The sequence below is a fragment of the Odocoileus virginianus genome, chromosome 4, assembly GCF_023699985.2.
Source record: "Odocoileus virginianus isolate 20LAN1187 ecotype Illinois chromosome 4, Ovbor_1.2, whole genome shotgun sequence".
NCBI classification, from domain to species: domain Eukaryota; kingdom Metazoa; phylum Chordata; class Mammalia; order Artiodactyla; family Cervidae; genus Odocoileus; species Odocoileus virginianus.
In genome coordinates this window covers 18,275,235-18,291,819 of record NC_069677.1, presented here as the reverse complement: position 1 = coordinate 18,291,819, position 16,585 = coordinate 18,275,235, and the positions used below count along the sequence as shown (strand labels likewise).

Sequence of the window (16,585 nt, the reverse complement as noted above, 5' to 3'; positions counted from 1 at the left end):
GGGTTGATTTTGGTTATGTATGACCATATTACTGTGTGTAAATTTTCCAGGATTGTGATATGGTATCATTTTGCTGCTGTTACTAAAGGATCCAGTTAGTTTCTTAGACGGTATTGGATTCTAGTCAGTATTTTTATGTTTACTATTTTATTCTTTAGAATTATTCTTAGGAAGAGGGGTCAAAGTTTTAACAAAACAGGTCACATGTAACATGTATTTTTAAGTTCTTGATTATGGAGGTGATTGTGAAGAATATAAAACTTATGAGTTAGAAACTAAGAAGATGAATATACAGATTGTAAACTTGGTATGGTTTATGAGATCAAGAGAGAGTAGGAAGGCATGAGCAAAAGAGGTTAAGAGTTTTTTGCTTTGGGGGTGGATATGTTTAATTCATACTTATTTGAGGATGGTTTTCTCAATTATGACATACAGTTTAGTCTTTTTCAGCTTCATTCTGATATATTAGAAGTTAACACTTTTAAAAACATGCTATGCTACAAAAACCAATTTATATTGGTAAGTAGATACTATAATGGTATTTTAAAATCATCAAAATGACTTTGAATCCTTAAAAAACAAACAAGTGAATGCTCTAGAGCAGAAAAGGTATTTGGACAGCTTGTCTTCCTGTTCAGCGATGCAGGCCGCCTCTGATTTTCTTTCACTTCCACTGCAAGGGAATTACATGATAACCAAATATGCTGTAGGATAACCAAATATACTGTATTGAAGCCAATTTCAGTAACAGCACATAGAGAAATCCAAGGTATCTAGAACCCATTCTAGTTGAACTTAAATTTGAACAGCACATAGAGAAATCCAAGGTATCTAGAACCCATTCTAGTTGAACTTAAATTTGGTGATCTTCAAGATTTCTGAGTATGGAAGGTATTCACTTTCCCAGGCTGTGCTCTGATCATCTGGCCCCAGGTTAACCTTTTAGTAAACCGCACAGTCTGCAGTTGAGTTCATTGGACTGTAACTGAATCTTAACATGGTCTCATTTTATCATGAAACTGAAGGTTCTGTGAGGACCGCTAGTTTAGACAGGATAAGTCTGCCTTTTTATGTGGCACTAGAGTGAACAAAAGATTATTTTAAGATTTATTGGTTGTTACTGGTGGCTCAGACAGTAAAGAATCTACCTGCAATGCGGGAGACCTGGGTTCTATCCCAGGGTGGGAAAGATCCTCAGAGAAGGGAATGGCAACCCACTCCAGTATTCTTGCCTGGAGAATTTCACGGACAGAGGAACCTGGTGGGCTAGCTACAGTACACAGGGTTGCAAAGAGTAGGACATGACTGAGTGACTAACACTTCCACTTTCAAAACTGCTGTGGGTGGTGGTGGTTTAGTTAGTCGTTCATGTCCAACTCTTGTGATCCCATGGATTGTAGCCTGCCAGGCAGGCTCCTGCATTACAGACAGATTGTTTACCAACTGAACTACCAGGGAAGCCCACTGTGTAAATAAGTAAAAGTGGATGTGTGCCCTATTGTATGGCAGAAATAGGAAAACCATCAGCAACAGTGAAGAAAACAATATCTGGCATAGAAGAAAGTATTAACAGTCTTCCTGTATGGATAGTCTGTATAGGCTGTGCTTATCACATTTTTAGATGATGTGCTAATATACTTGAGACAAATGTGTATCACTTACACTAAAACAACTACACTTCATACTACTCTCTATCTAAGTTGGAGGAATTACTAAAAATAATTTGAACCGTTTCCTTAATAGGTCAGGACATTGAGGTTCTGATTTGGAAAGTTCTGACTGGTATCTGGAATGAAGAACTGGGCTTTTTGTACTTCAACCTGGGAAAGAGATATCTAAATGCATGTAGCATTTTGGTATCTTACTAAGTTTTTGTATAGTAAGATACCAAAATGCCATGTGGATTTGGCAGAAAGCTTTTACAATCCAAGGAATAGAAGTTAGGAAAATACATCTAGTTGTAGGCATGCAGTATTTTAAATCTCCATGTTCATATGTTGTGTAGATTTTGACTGGCTCTACTTCTACTCAGTAGTCTGCTCTCCCACCATACCATCACCCGATACTTTGATGATTCTTATATTTTGGTAAACTGTAACTACATGACTTTCACATAGAATTCTCCTTTGCTTTCTAATCCTCAATATTCAACTGAAAAAAGCTTGATGTGGTGGAGCTTATTAAACATTCTAGGCATTCTGATTTTCTTTTAACTCAGGCCCACAATGTATACATGTGGAAAATGTGTTCTCCCTCATGAGAAAACGTATAATGTAGGAAAGAGCTATTGAAAGGTGGTCAGCTGTTGATTATGTTGTAATTCTTTGCCAGGAAATATTTCCATGCATTCATGAGAGAAAGTAGTGATTGCTTATTCCATTATAGATTCTGTATTAGGGAAATGATAGATCTATGTTAATCAGTGACTTAGTGGGACCTGCCTACAAGAAATACTTAATAAAAAATAACTAATTATAAAAATTCATTAATTCTGATAAAAAAGTGTGAGTTGCTCGGTCATGACTGACTCTTTGCAACCTCATTAATTGTAGCCCACCAGGCTCATCTGTCCATGGAATTCTCCAAGGAGGAATACTGGAGTGGGTAGCCATTCCCTTCTCCAGGGGATCTTCCCGACCCAAGGATCCAACCTGTGTCTCCTGAATTGCAGGCAGATTCTTAACCACATGAGCCACCAGGGAAGCCCCTAATTCTGATGATACCAATAATAATTGGAAGTTCCATTTATTGAACTTCCTCTTACCGAGTGACAAATATTTTCTTTGGCCCATCATTACTTAATTTAGTCCTCAAAACATTTATCTTCATTTCGCAGATGAGAAACCTGACGCTCAAAGAGATCAAATAACTTGTCTAAAATCTTTTAGCCAATAAGAATGCAGTATTTGAATCCTGATCTCTATAGCTCTAAAGGTGTTTTTTCTTTTCTGAAACACTTTTAAACGTTAAAAATCCAAATCAGAACCATGATGCCATTTTATGTACTCTGTTTACTTTTGTGTGGTTGAAGAAACATCAGTATCCTCCTTATTGGAATTTATTACTGAACTTCAATTTTTGCTTCTCTCTTCCATTCACAGTGTTTCCAGTTTTCTTTGGGAATAGAGGACAATCAAAAGTTCACATCTAATTTAAATACCACTAAGGTGAATACAGATTTCTTCCTCAAAAAGAAAAAAAAAATAAAGTAAAATATCCCCTCTGATGAACTATCAATACACGGAAACCCAAAGTGATTGACAGAATCCTTTCTTAAAATCTGCACACAACTCCCTATTATCTGCTTAGGAAGTTTCTGGCTGTGCTTTGGAACTCAGGCTCACTTCTTCTAATTTGCTGTTGGGTCCTTAACCTTCTTCTGTGTAGAGTATTTCTAGGAGAAGAACTCTGATTTTAGTGTAATACTGCTTATAAGAGCAATCTGGTATTCCAGGGAGGCAATCCCCTAGTTAGTGTAAAAACTGAGTTGATTCTAGGAATGTACCCATGATCTTAAGATACTTTACCAAAAAACACATTTTTAGTCAGTAAACATGACCAATTATTGAACATATGGCAACATGTCAGAGTAAGATCCCAGAAATCTCGAGATCACCCGTTTGTTTTATGTCCATACTTTGAGATGTACATAATCCAAGATGACTGGAAATGTGTGTAGAATTCTGACAAATGGTTGTCACAGTGGAACTGTGAGTGTTGCAGTTTGCTTTATGGGAACAAGATTGTAAGAATATTTTTCCCATACCTACTTATCCCATGAGTGGTTGTTTTTTTTTTTAACTTTGAGTATTACTGTTCTCTCAATTTTTTGAAGCAGAAATGAGTTTACTAATCCTAACATGAAAGTGCTAGCTAATGTATCTGCTTGCAGAAAAGTTGAAAGTGGAAATGTCTGACTCAAGGATAAATAAAACTTGCAGTAGCTAGTACTTAAGGAAACTTGTCATATGAAGCCAATAAAGGCAAAATGGTTTTTCTTCCCTTGGTGTAAACTTGTACTTAAGTTGGATTGGTGTGATCTTTTGGGTTTTAATGGGCATGACTGGGTTTATCCTACAGAGGTTTAAGGAGATGGGTGGCTTTTCTTTCTAGGCTAAGGCAAACAGAAAAACCAAACCATTTGAGGCCTGCCAAACCATTTGAGGGCTTAAGTGCCAGGAAAAGTGCCTCAAATAGAGGAACAGAACGTTGTAGTTTCTTTAGGGATACGTGGTGTAAAAATTAAATAATTTTTTTTTCTATGAGGGTATTCATAGTGGAAAATTGCCTTGAAAAAATTGTCTGCCACTGCTTATCTAGGGGTATTTTACCCTTTAGAAGACCCCTGTGGTTATCAATGGCCTTTTGTTTTCTACATAAAAGGTTTATCTCTGTTGGAATAGTTTGTGAGTACTTTTTTTTAAAGAAAGCGACAACATTGTAAGGCAATTTTCCACCAATTAAAAAAAATGTAAAAAAATACAAATTTCCTCTGATGCTTAAGTACTATAATGGTTATTATTACTCATATTACAGGTGAGCAAATGTAAGTGATATTAATTTACTTGAGATTATTCATCTGGTGAGTGTTAGAGCTAGGATTAGAATCTAAGTAAGCATAGTCTTGGTTAAAGTGCATCTGTATGCAGTAGGTATTCACTGACTATCTCCTTACCAGGACTCTAGGCAGCACACTACAGAAAACACTGTTTAAGAGATTTGTATTTTCCTAAGTGTAATTTGATAGTCATCTTTTTTTATGTTTAAATATGAAATTTTATAAATTTATTTGGAAATCAGCTGAATCATTTTAAAGCAGGAGTGCTTCTTTTTTAATCATTTTTATTTAATGTACACAGTAATTAGCTGCTGTGTAAATTCATATTTTCCTGAATTGTTCTGCAGTGAAGCACCCATGTAAAATGTAATTGTTCTTTAAGAAAGCCACCAAAGACAGTAAATTTAGGAGAAGTCTTCTCTGGGTATGATTAATTGAATTTTATAAGACAGTTGAAATTCACAAATGCGTTTCTTTGCTAATGAGAATCCAGAATTCTTCGATGAATAATCAGTAAGGTATTAGAGATCTGATAGGTTTATTCAGTGGCGGTTGTATTTCACAGAATCAAATTACTGTAACTGTATTGAATTAACAGCTCACTTTCCTTTCCAAGAGGATATTTGTTCACTTTGTTTGTGTGACTATATCTGTATAGTGATTACTTGATAAATGTAGAAAATCTCTCTTTCTTTTCATGTGGCTGAGGTTAGCCAAACTACCATCACGTTAAGGCTGAGGAAAAGAAGCATAAAACATTTTGAAATTAAATCAGTAGCTACTACAAGACTAGAAATGTATTAGGATCGTTGATTGTCCATACTGGCAAAGTGAGTTATGTCTGTTGGTTAAAACAAGCATGCATTCTCTCTCTTGCTCTCGTACACACACACACACACACACACACACACATGATTAAAATGGTTTTAAATGCTGCTGAGTGGTCTGGTTGTCTAAACTGATATTGTCCTTTCTATTATACTGTGATTATTGTTCAGAGCAGTGTTGTCCAACAAATCTTCCATGGTGGTGGAAGTACTCTGTATTTCTCACTGTCCAAAATGGTAAGCACCAATCCTCTATGTCTATTTAGCATTGGAAGTGTGGCTAGTGGGACTGAGGAATTGGATTTTTATAATTTAAAAATCAATTTAAATAAATAGCTATATGTGACTAGTAGCTGCCATAAACAAAGTGAAAACAATTTTTCTTTCTGACCCTAGTGGATAGAATAATGGATGGATAGAACATACAGAATTGGTTCAGTTTAAGGAAATCTTTTCTAATACCTGTTCCATCTGATGCTGGGCCATCTGAACACCTCCTGACTTGAGGTTTTGGAGAGTTGTAACTTTTCTTGGGTAACTTTTTTATTTTGTTACTGCCAACACAGAAAGGTTTGGCTTCAGAGCACCATTCCATAAAGTTTATGCCTGTAGCCCAGGAAGCTTGTGAGGTTCTTTGTGGGTATTTTTTTTTAATCATTTATGATAACTTGAGTCAGATGTTTCCTAATGGAAAGTCTTCCCTGTGTCCAGCAGTTCTCCCAGGATGAGTAAAATTTGCTGTGTTTTCACCCTGCTACCTCGCTCCCTGTTTTCACTGTCCTGTTTTTCAGTGTTTGTCTCATCGCCAGTCTTTCTCCCTGTCATATGGAAATTTCTGACTCAGCCATTTTCACTTTTCCAATAAGCTACCCAGTTACTCTGTGGCCTCTGATAATGATGTAGATGGTTTGTGATATTAAAGTAGTGCTTCTGATTTGAGGACATATTATCTCAGCATTTTCAAACCCACTTGCCTGCAATCTAGTGTGTCTGTGGTTAGCTATAATATATCTCCTTGCCAAACAAGTGGTTTGGGTTACTGAGGTTTTCATTTAACTTTGAATTGAGGGAGGCTGAGGGGGGCAGGGAGAAACTAAGAAACCTATTTTGATGAATTGCATCAGAGTTGAATGTTTGGATTAAATCACTTATTTTGCTTTTTTAACATCTCCTTACTGAGCTCAGGCTTGTGCTTTTCATTGAAGCTGTGTGTATATGTTTGTATATATGTAGACACATGTTTCAAACTCAAACTGTATGTGAGTCTGTGATATAACTTAATGTTTGCTACTCACGTTCCCGTGTTAACTGACCTTGCTTTCATGTTTGGTGCTAGTAAAACATTTCTCTTCAGTCGGGAACTGCTGTTTTTTCTCCTTTTTGATAATGAGAACTGAACATCTTTTCATGTTTTCCTGATTGCTTTGGTTCTCAGGAAGATCAGAAACAAATTTGGGGCCTCACGTAGACTTTGTTTTTGTTAGCATATTTTTTTCCTTAAAAAAAAAAAAAAGCTTATTCTCTAATCTTAAGGAAACAGTATTAATATAATGAAATTGAGTAAATAAACATTGCTACTGCAACTCATTTTTTTCCTCTAGTAAATATTTCCTGCTTCACCATTTATATGCTTAAATAGGATTAAAAACATATATCTATCTTTTTGTTATAAAATGTTATAAAATATTAAGAGAGGGATTATGAATGATAAGATTCCATTTCATGATATATAAATTAGAAAATAAAATATAAACACGTTTTAGAAGAAAACTAAGCTACATTATACTCCTACAGTACCTAATGAGTGTTAGGACTTTGATGTTTGTTCTTTCTAGTATTTTCTAAATGGAATTTAACTTGAAAAACCAGATCTTTCAACCGTAGTCCATGTACACTATAGCGTGCCTATGTGCTCAGTCACGTGTGACTTTTTGTGACCCTATGGACTGTAGCCCACCAGGCTCCTGTGTCCATAGAATTTCCCAGGCAAGGATACTGGAGTGGGTTGCCATTTCCTCCTCCAGGGGGTCTTCTCAACCAGGGATCAAACCCACTTCTCCTGCACTGGCAGGCAGATCTTTGCCACTGAACCATCTAGGACACCCCCTGCTCTGTACTATGGGCATATCCTAGACAGAGGCTTAGAGATCAGTCTTGGGCTCTGCCTTAATTGTGTCGAGTACCTTCAGAACTTCCCTTCACTCGGGCATAGCTCATGTAATATGCCACGTGAATAGTCGTCTGTCGTGTATGTAAAATAACAGACTTCTGAGTGCCAGTGGTTTGTACAAAAGCATCTACATACATTCTTGGAAAAGGTGAGTGCTCTGAGGATGAAACTAGGACCAGGGACTGATATCTATAGATTAGCAGGAGAGTCCTTCCACAGACAATTTTGTAGTTGTCCGAAAGCTATATGAAAAGGAAGTGGGCTTCCTGTGGTTAAATATTTAGATAATTATTTGAACAGGATAAAGTTGGACATGGCAACTACTCAAACTCTTTCTAATAATAGGTTTCTATAATTTTAAGAAACTGATGAATCAGTCAGCACCTTTTTATGAACAGTAACTGACATTTAGAAATATTTGAGGAAACTTGGGAAGCTCATCCTGTCATCCAGGAACTTTATTGTTTTCAGTGATATTTTGAGGGGATTAAAGCTTCTTGATATTCTAAGACATTTTGGACTTCTGACCAAGGTGGTGACTTTGTAGATATTTGGTGGAGCTTTGCAGAAAATCTTGAGTTACACTGTTCTGGTCTTTGTGGAGTTTTTTTTTTTTATAAAAAAGGTAGCTTTCTGTCTTTCTGTAATGTTTATGGAAGGATAATTAATCTTGAAAACATCTTTCTGTTACTAGACTTCTTAAGACTCCCTCTCTACCCCCCTCTTTTTTTTGTCTCTGTCAGCTTTGACTCGTTTTCCATTCACCTTATACTTAATGTATTAACATTTTCTAGTCTTCAGGTCTGTTTGGCAGCCTGCAGCTCCAGTATTCTTGCCTGGAAAATCCCATGGACAGAGGAGCCTGGCGGGTTGCAGTCCATGGGGTCACAAAGAGTTGGACATGGCTGAGCGACTGAGCACAATTGTAGACTTCTGAGGACATGAGACAGTTTTCTCAAACGAACAACTCAGGGGATTAGCTCCAGATTCTGAAAATTCATGCCAGCTCTTTAGTGCACAGCATGTTCTGCTTCAAAACACCATGTACATCCTATGTACCCTGTCAGGTTGTTAGTTTAACAGACGTGTCCTCATGTATACACATTTTTCATAGCCCTGAGGTCTAATCTGGAAGTGCCACATATTTAACTATGTGATCCTTGGCATGTTGTCCCAACTTTCAGAGCCTTATTGAGTGATGTGCTTAATTGTCATTTAAAGGAACCAACAATTAACCACCTTCCTGAGTGTACAACTTTCCTAGGTATTCTAGGAGTCTGTCAGGTCATTATCCTTTCCATTATAATACATCTGAAATCTGGATGTTGGGAACAGAAACCCTTTACTGTCATTTAAGGCTGTGTGGGTATTTGTGAAGCTCCTTAGCTTTGTTTTGGTGGGGAATCAGGATGGATCACACCTCCAAAAAATACAGAATTTCATGGCATATCATTTATACTGGTCATTTTTCTCAGGAGCCATCCTTTCTATAGGGATTTGTCAGAAAATTATTATCCTAGGCACTGGGATAAATGTTGGCAAGAAGATCATAAGATTTTTTTCTGCCTTTCAGGGTCTTGAATGTTTGCTGGGGAAACAAATAATACATGTATTTATAATATGATTAGTCCTCAAGCATTATGTTTATTACATGTTATGAAGTCATTGGGAAAAAGAGCATAAGTAAATCTGCTAGGTTTTGTAAAATGTCAGTTGTGATGGTTTTGGTTGTGTGTCCTGTAGGATTGGGTTCATAAAGAGGTGGCATTTGAATGAAGTTTTTCTGAAGGTTGGTTATGAATGTTTTAGAGACTGGAACATTGCCCAGGCAGATAGGAAAGGGTCCCTGCCCCACCGTGTATCCAGTGGTCACTGATTCCCCTCAGACTTGTATGGCTCTCCTGTTCTCTCTGTTTCACACCCACACTTACCAACTGTGAGAAACACAAACCAAAACCAATAACCATAAAAGTCCCCAAACAATTGAAACATTGGTTAACGATACTTGATGCCCTGATCATTTGTACAATATGTGGAATGAAAATCTTTGCCTTTCACAAAGGAATTGCAGAAATCTCTGTGCACTTTGTGGGTAGTTTAGTAAGTAGGGGTAATTTTACCAAGGGTAGTAAGTACAGGAAGGTGGGTCTGATTTAATTACCATATTTTGTAGATTTCTGTTGAGAAGGATCCTCTGTCTCCCAGACAGATGGAGTAACCATAGTCAGTTGTAAAGAACAGGGGATTTGGAGACTTGAGATCAGAAAAGTAGCGCTTCCTTCCATTGGGTACTTTTGACCAGGAGCAAAGTGAATGAAAATAGAACAGCTGTGCTGTTAACATCAGCCAAAATTAGGTGCCACTGTGTTCTCTCTGTCATACTGTACCTCAGTTTTGTTCATTACCACAAGATGGAAATTATAAACACTAAAAGTCAGAGAAGGATCAAAGGTTTCAGTTACCGTTTATCCCTAAAAAATCAATTGTTCAAGCATTATTTAGATGTTATTCTAGTTGTTTTCAGCTTTCTACCTGAAAGTGGGAAATGTCAGTTTTCAGAGTGACGCAGGGACTCAACACTATTTTGAGGCTCCTAATTTTGGGGTTATCTGGGGGCTTATAATTGGGGCAAGTTGTTTGGAGAGTGTTTCCATTAAGAGACAAAGCTGAGCATCTCTGAGAAGCTAATGGTGGTGGTGATGGATGGGGTTGGTTTTGGAGTTGGTTTCAGTGGTGGTGATGTCGATGTCACTTCACTACCTATACATAAACTTTGCTGGGGTTGAGAATATGAAAGATCTGGCATTAGAATGAGGTCCATTCACAGTTTACCTGCATCCCATTTCTCTTCTACTGAGGCAGTTTTATTAAAACTTTAAATACAGGGAAGAGACTCTTTAATGGTTTAGAGACATTTCTCTTGTGGGACAGTGAAAAAGAACTTGGTGATTTACATATGTTATCATTTCTTAATTAAAATTTTCTTTAACAACTATTAGACACATTAGTCTGAATTCATTAATACCGTCTTACCAAAGGAAAGAAAAGCCATTGATTTTTGGATGGAGATGGGGTAAAGTGGTTAGATCCCAAAGGGAGATTTTCCTTGGAATTTCCCACTGCAGTTACTACCTAGGGTTTTTCTTATAGGTCATCTGTGAAGCACTGTACAAATGACAGGAATTTTTTTTTTTTTTTTTGTCCCTTTCAAAAGTGAACATAGGCCAACTGTGATTGCTAGTGGCTTATTCTTGGGAGATAGATAAAGTAAACTATGTCCCATTTTTATTGCTCTATTTTAATACTTGGAATCCACTTTCTGACCTGAATTTTACTTCGCCCTCAATTTCAAAGAACCTAATTCATATTTGTCTTATCTTAATTAGTATTTAATAATACCACTCTTTTCTGTCATACTTAAATATAGACCCATTTCTTCTACAAGTTCTTTGAACAGAAGTATTTGAGGCAAGAATAGTTCAGTTTGGTTTCCAATTCATTTGCTCATTTGTTGTGTTATTTTGGTCAGACACTTTATTTCTCTGAGCCTTAATTTCCTCATAAATAAAGTGAGACTACTGACAAAACCTCTATCTTCAGAAGGTTAGGAGAAGTAAGTGTGAAAGTGCATTGTAATCTCCAAAGTACTCTATTAATATCAATTATAGTTGACTGTTATTACCAAACTTTTCAAGACAAAACATCTTCCCCATGCATAGAATGTGTTTCCGTGTGTACAGAAAAAAGGAAAGCAAGCCTAAACCCAGCTCTCAGTATTGAGTATATATTCCATCTACTACTAATGGCATTTACACTAAAACAGAACAATTCACAAAATTATACCAGAACATAAAAGGTAATACGGACATAGTTGAAAGATATAGTTTCTAGTGACTAATGTGTTACTAATTTAGGCATTTTTATGTGGGAGGAACGTTGTTAAGATTGAGTCATAGCAATTGTATTTTCAGAATGTTTGCAATGTAGGTAAAAAAATGGCAAAGGGGGAATGACTTCTTTACTCCTCTTTTAGTTTGTGTAGTTAAATGGTCCCTCTGCTAAGAATGCTTACCACTTAAGCATTATTTGACATGGGCTTTGCATGTTAGCTACTTTAAGGTTTCCTCATACAGCTCTGCAGGTCACCCCCACTCCTTGCACCTGCCCTTCCCCCCCACCCCCTTCACAACAAGCATAACTGTCCATTTTTCTGCCTCCAAAGAATTTTCGATAGGTTTTTATGTGTGTTTGCATCACTTAGTCATGTTTCACTCTTTGTGACCCCATGGACTGCAGCCCTCCAGGCTCCTCTGTCCATGGGATTCTCCAGTCAAGAATACTGAAGTGGGTTGCCATGCCTTTCTCCAATAGGTCTTTATAACCTTTATCAAATTTATTGTTTTGTCTGTTAACCTCTCTGTCACTTCTACCTCCTTGATGACTTGTAAATGACTTAGCCCTTCTAATAATAGAATTCAGCAAATGTTTGTTGAATAACTGTATTAACTAGGTGCATACTGTGCCATTTATTTATTTAAGGGGATCCACAGATGAGTGAGAGTCGTCTTTCTCTTCAAGGAAAATAGGTGGGAGATCTATAAATCCTACTTCCCATTTGTGAGACTTGCTTGCTTTTATGTCAACTGTTCCACTGTATATATGTACATATCTGAATTTTAAAAATCACTAAAACTCTGTTCTTTTCATGGGAAAAGAAGAGGTTTCTAGTTTTTATTTGAATGTCTGGATAATTTTACAAGCTTCTGTGATGCTGTCATCAAAAACAGAGCTTAATTCTTTCTATTCCTAACATATTGTCATCCTTTGTCTATGGAACTCTGTTCTTTGATTTTTTTTTTGACCAGTTTTTATTCTTTTTTTTTTTTTCTATTAATGAGAATCTCCATCTCCTGAAGTCTTACTTTATGCTACGTCCAGCCTAATTGGGTGGAATATATAGAGACTGCAGGGTTGGATGAGAATGGAGAATGATGCGGTTGGCTATTCATGGCAAAAGACAGACTGAGATTAGGGTGAATAAGAACGAACATGGGAGGGAAAAGTTTGAGAATAGGGAGGGTAAGAGCTCAGGGTCCAGTGATTCCTCTTAAATGTGCCTGCAGGGAAACAGTCGGATAAGTTGATGCTGTTTATTCTCTGTACAGTTTCTAGCTGTTTGCTTCAAAGTAGAATAGAGGAGAAGCAAAGATCCTGTCTGAACTTGTCCTGACTGAGAAGTGTTTTCTGTAGTTCCCAAACTGGTTACTGATTTACAAAAGTGGCTGGTTGTGTGACTTCCCCATCTTGCATTAGAGTAGCAATGCAAAGAATGCAGAGGCTCATTTTGAAAGGGACTAGGGAGGATGTATAAGAAATTATGGATTAAGCAAGTAATATTTCAGTATAAATGAGATGATGATTTGGAAGGTTTTAGTAAACCTTAGAGGCTAAGTGTGTATTGCAGTATAGCCTCATGCAGGTAGGGATGTGTGTACATCTTTGTAGTCATAGGTTCTTTTCTAGCTTAAGCCATACCCGTATTTTGTGGGTACCAGTTCAGCCTCTACTGTAATAAGATTGAGGGTCAAATAACAATAATTGAATATATTTCAGCCTTGCTTTTTAAATATTAAGAAATGATTGACAGGAGCCATTGTTAAGGTAATCATAAGTTCATAAATTCCTTGGCTTATTATAATATGTCAGATATATCATCATGTTTATGGTTTTATAGTGTATGATGCTACTGAAGTAAAAGATGTGAATTTTATAAGTTTTTATATTAACAATTCTAGTTGTAGAATTTAAGTGTAATATATATAAAACATTACAAAAAGTACAGAAAACATAGAAAATAAATATATGTAAAATATACCATAAAAAAACCCAGGAACCTACCACCTGAATTTAATAAATGTTAATATTTTGCCTCATTTGCTTCAGTCTTCTCTGTTAGCAAAGCAGTGGAACAGCGTATGCGGTGAAGGCACACTTGCTCATGTACTTGTGTCTCTAGGGGTCACCACTGTTCTCAATTCAGTTATATCACTACCAAATATTAAAAACTTCTATTTTTGCTACAGGTATATATATCCATAAACATATTTTTAATGTCATGCTGACTACTTCACATGGTTATCCACATGGAAAACTGCACTAATTTTATAATTTTTATTTTTTTCAGCATAATATTAAAAGATAGAAAAAATATATTTTTGACATAACTTTTTGCCCTAATAACATAAATTGAAGTGCCTTTATGCATTTTTGAATGTAATTGCAGAATGATAATTTTTTACATTGTGACCTAAGGCATGTTGCATACACATGTATGTGTGTGTAAAGCTGAAAAAAATTTCTCCAAACCATAGTTTCCTCTACTGTGTGTGATATACTCTGTTTTCCAGGTTGTTCATTCTGAAATGCTTGTCCCAGGCTCAATAAATTGCTTTTATAATCTAATAATATGTTGCCATCCATGGTTTGAAAAATATTAGTTTAAGATTAATCTAAAAAGTTGGTCTTAATCTAAAATTAATACTGCCTTTAGTTTGCAAATAATAAAAGCTTTTGTAGTTTAATAAATGTGCTTCAGAAAATAAGGCAGTGTGACTCAGCAGTAAAGAAACCACCTGCAGTGCGGTAGACACAGGAGATGTGGGTTCAATCCCTGGGTCAGGAAGATCCCCTGGAAGACGAGATGGCAATCCACTCCAGTATTCTTGCCTGGAAAATCCCATGGACAGAGGAGCCTAGTGGTCTACAGTCCATGGAGCCACAAAGAATCAGACATGACTGAGCAACTGAGCACTCATATTAAAATAGCATTCTTTTGTAAGAAGTTTGATTGCATTCATTTTGGCTAACTCATTCTGAATATTTGTTTTCTATGAACTAAATCCATGCATGTCTAGCCATTTAATTAATTGATGTTAATTATTAATAGCTAAGTTTTAGAGAAAGCATGTTAGTCCTTGTAGAGTATCTCCTTGCAGTCTGTCCTGCCTGTGGTCTACCATAAATCCAGGACGGTTGTCATGGCGTCAAGAACAGAAAGAATTCTTGCTTGCCCAAAAACTGACTCCCACCTCTGCCACCAACAGTCTGTGTATAAACCTTTAATAAGTCCTTTCTTCCTTGTGGGCCTCATTTTCCTCACCTATTAAACAGAAGGTTTAAGTAGCTTTTCTTAAAAGTAGGTTCATTCTGTGAAATATGGGAGAACTTTGACCTGGGCCTCAGTTATTAAAATTTTATGAGAATATATCTGGTGTGAAAGAATAGGACTTTCTATTGAAATTGCTGGATTTGAGGTTGCATTTGAGCCAGGGGTCAGCGGGTCATATTTGGTTTGATATGATTTTGAGACAGAAATGGTTTTCCATCATAAGACCTTTTCAGAGTAATCTGATGTTTCCAATCTCGGCCTGCTTTTTTGTTTCATTATCTCTCAACGAGGGACAGGGCTGTGTGAATGTGTATGTGAACATTCATAAGTGCTAAGAATGGCAAAGGAATATTTCTGCATTCTGTTTTAATTAAATGTCCTCACAGGCAAAACCAGAGCTGCAGGAAAAGTCTGTAAACTCTGGTAAAAGCCCTGGAGGACAGGTTCCTGAGTTCTACACATGGCAGGCATCTGAGGCTTTGGGAACTTTGCTCTTTAATGTGAGGTACATGTTTGGAATAGAGTAAGGATATATCACCTAAGCCACACGTCCTTAAACAAAACAGTGTTTTTCATGGCAAGAGTCCTTCATGTGTATGTTTGCTTTAAGAAACAGTTTAAATTACAGTTTGGGTGGAATGAACCTATAAGACCATCTCTTCCTATTGGTGTCTAAAAAAATAGTCCAGGAAATATTCTGCATGGCTGTCCAGGTGGAGAGAGTTAGCGGCAGATGCTTAGTTCCAAGGTTTCTACTGTCTTTTGGTTTGTGGATTCTTTTTAGGTAGCTCCACATTTAGAGAAACCTAGAGAACCAGTTCTAACTCCTGTGTGAGAGTGTAGACCCACTGAATGTGACTATATTTTAAGTATACATCTGCTCTTGCCTGAGGGGCTAATAAAGGTGTATTTTTCCCTGATAGGATAAGTGTAAGTCTCTGGGAGAGGATCTGCTGAACCCCAGATGGCTGAGGCATAAGCTGTGTGTGTGTGTGCATGTGTGTGTGTGTGTGTGCGTGTTCATGTTCAGTTGTTTTGTCATGTCTGTTTGCGATCCCATGGATTGTATGTAGCCCGCCAGGCTTCTCTGTCCAGGGGATTTCCCAGGCAAGAATACTGGAGTGGGTTGCCATTTCCTGCTCCAAGGGATCTTCCTGATCCAGGGATCAAACCCCCCTCTCTTGCATCTCCTACATTGGCACACAGGTTCTTTATCACTGCGCCACCTGGGATCACTGAGGCATAGGCCAGATTTCCTTTAATCCTTCTGATCATGCAAAAACTCAGATTTTTCTCAGCTGCAGTATGTAAAACATTCTTAGCTTTTTCACTGTCATAGCAGTACTTGCCCCACCCCCTCTTTATAGACACGGATTAGAATTTCTGGACCTCATCCTTAGGCCAGGACCTCACTATTATTTTGTTACTTTGTTGTACACCTGTACTTGGCATTGAGCAGATGCTATCTGGATTTGTGTGAATGAAGACTGTATACCAACTAATTACTCTTTCTACATTGCCATTTATAAAGTTGATCATCCTGAAATATTACAATGGATTCTTTGAAGTCCTGAACAAAGTCTTTTTCTTTTTATGTTGAAGTGCTACTAATGAGCTTTCCTGTCTGCCCTTCTCCCTCATCCTCTGCAGTGTGCCGAGATTTTGCTGTCCTGGAGGACCACACCTTGGCCCACAGCCTGCAGGAACAAGAGAGTGAGTAATAGCCCCTGCACGCTCCTCCAGTTTTCTTTTTTAGTGGTAGCCTTGAGGCAGATTTCTTAGGGTGAGGCGGGGAGAAGACAGAGTCGTCAGGCTACACACCCACCATCCCAGGGGATCTGTCTAGGCAGGTGACCGCTTGG

At 37.3% G+C, this 16,585-nt stretch overlaps 1 protein-coding gene across 3 annotated transcripts in view; it reads left to right on the top strand.

The window, feature by feature from the left end:
• Positions 1-16,585, top strand: part of CCDC50 (coiled-coil domain containing 50) — a 75,448-nt gene that overhangs the window by 14,673 nt on the left and 44,190 nt on the right. For all 3 annotated transcript variants that reach the window (XM_070466237.1, XM_070466238.1, XM_070466236.1), the window contains exon 2: positions 16,374-16,436. In XM_070466237.1, the coding sequence (XP_070322338.1) occupies positions 16,374-16,436 (63 nt within the window). The remainder of the gene's footprint in view (positions 1-16,373; positions 16,437-16,585) is intronic.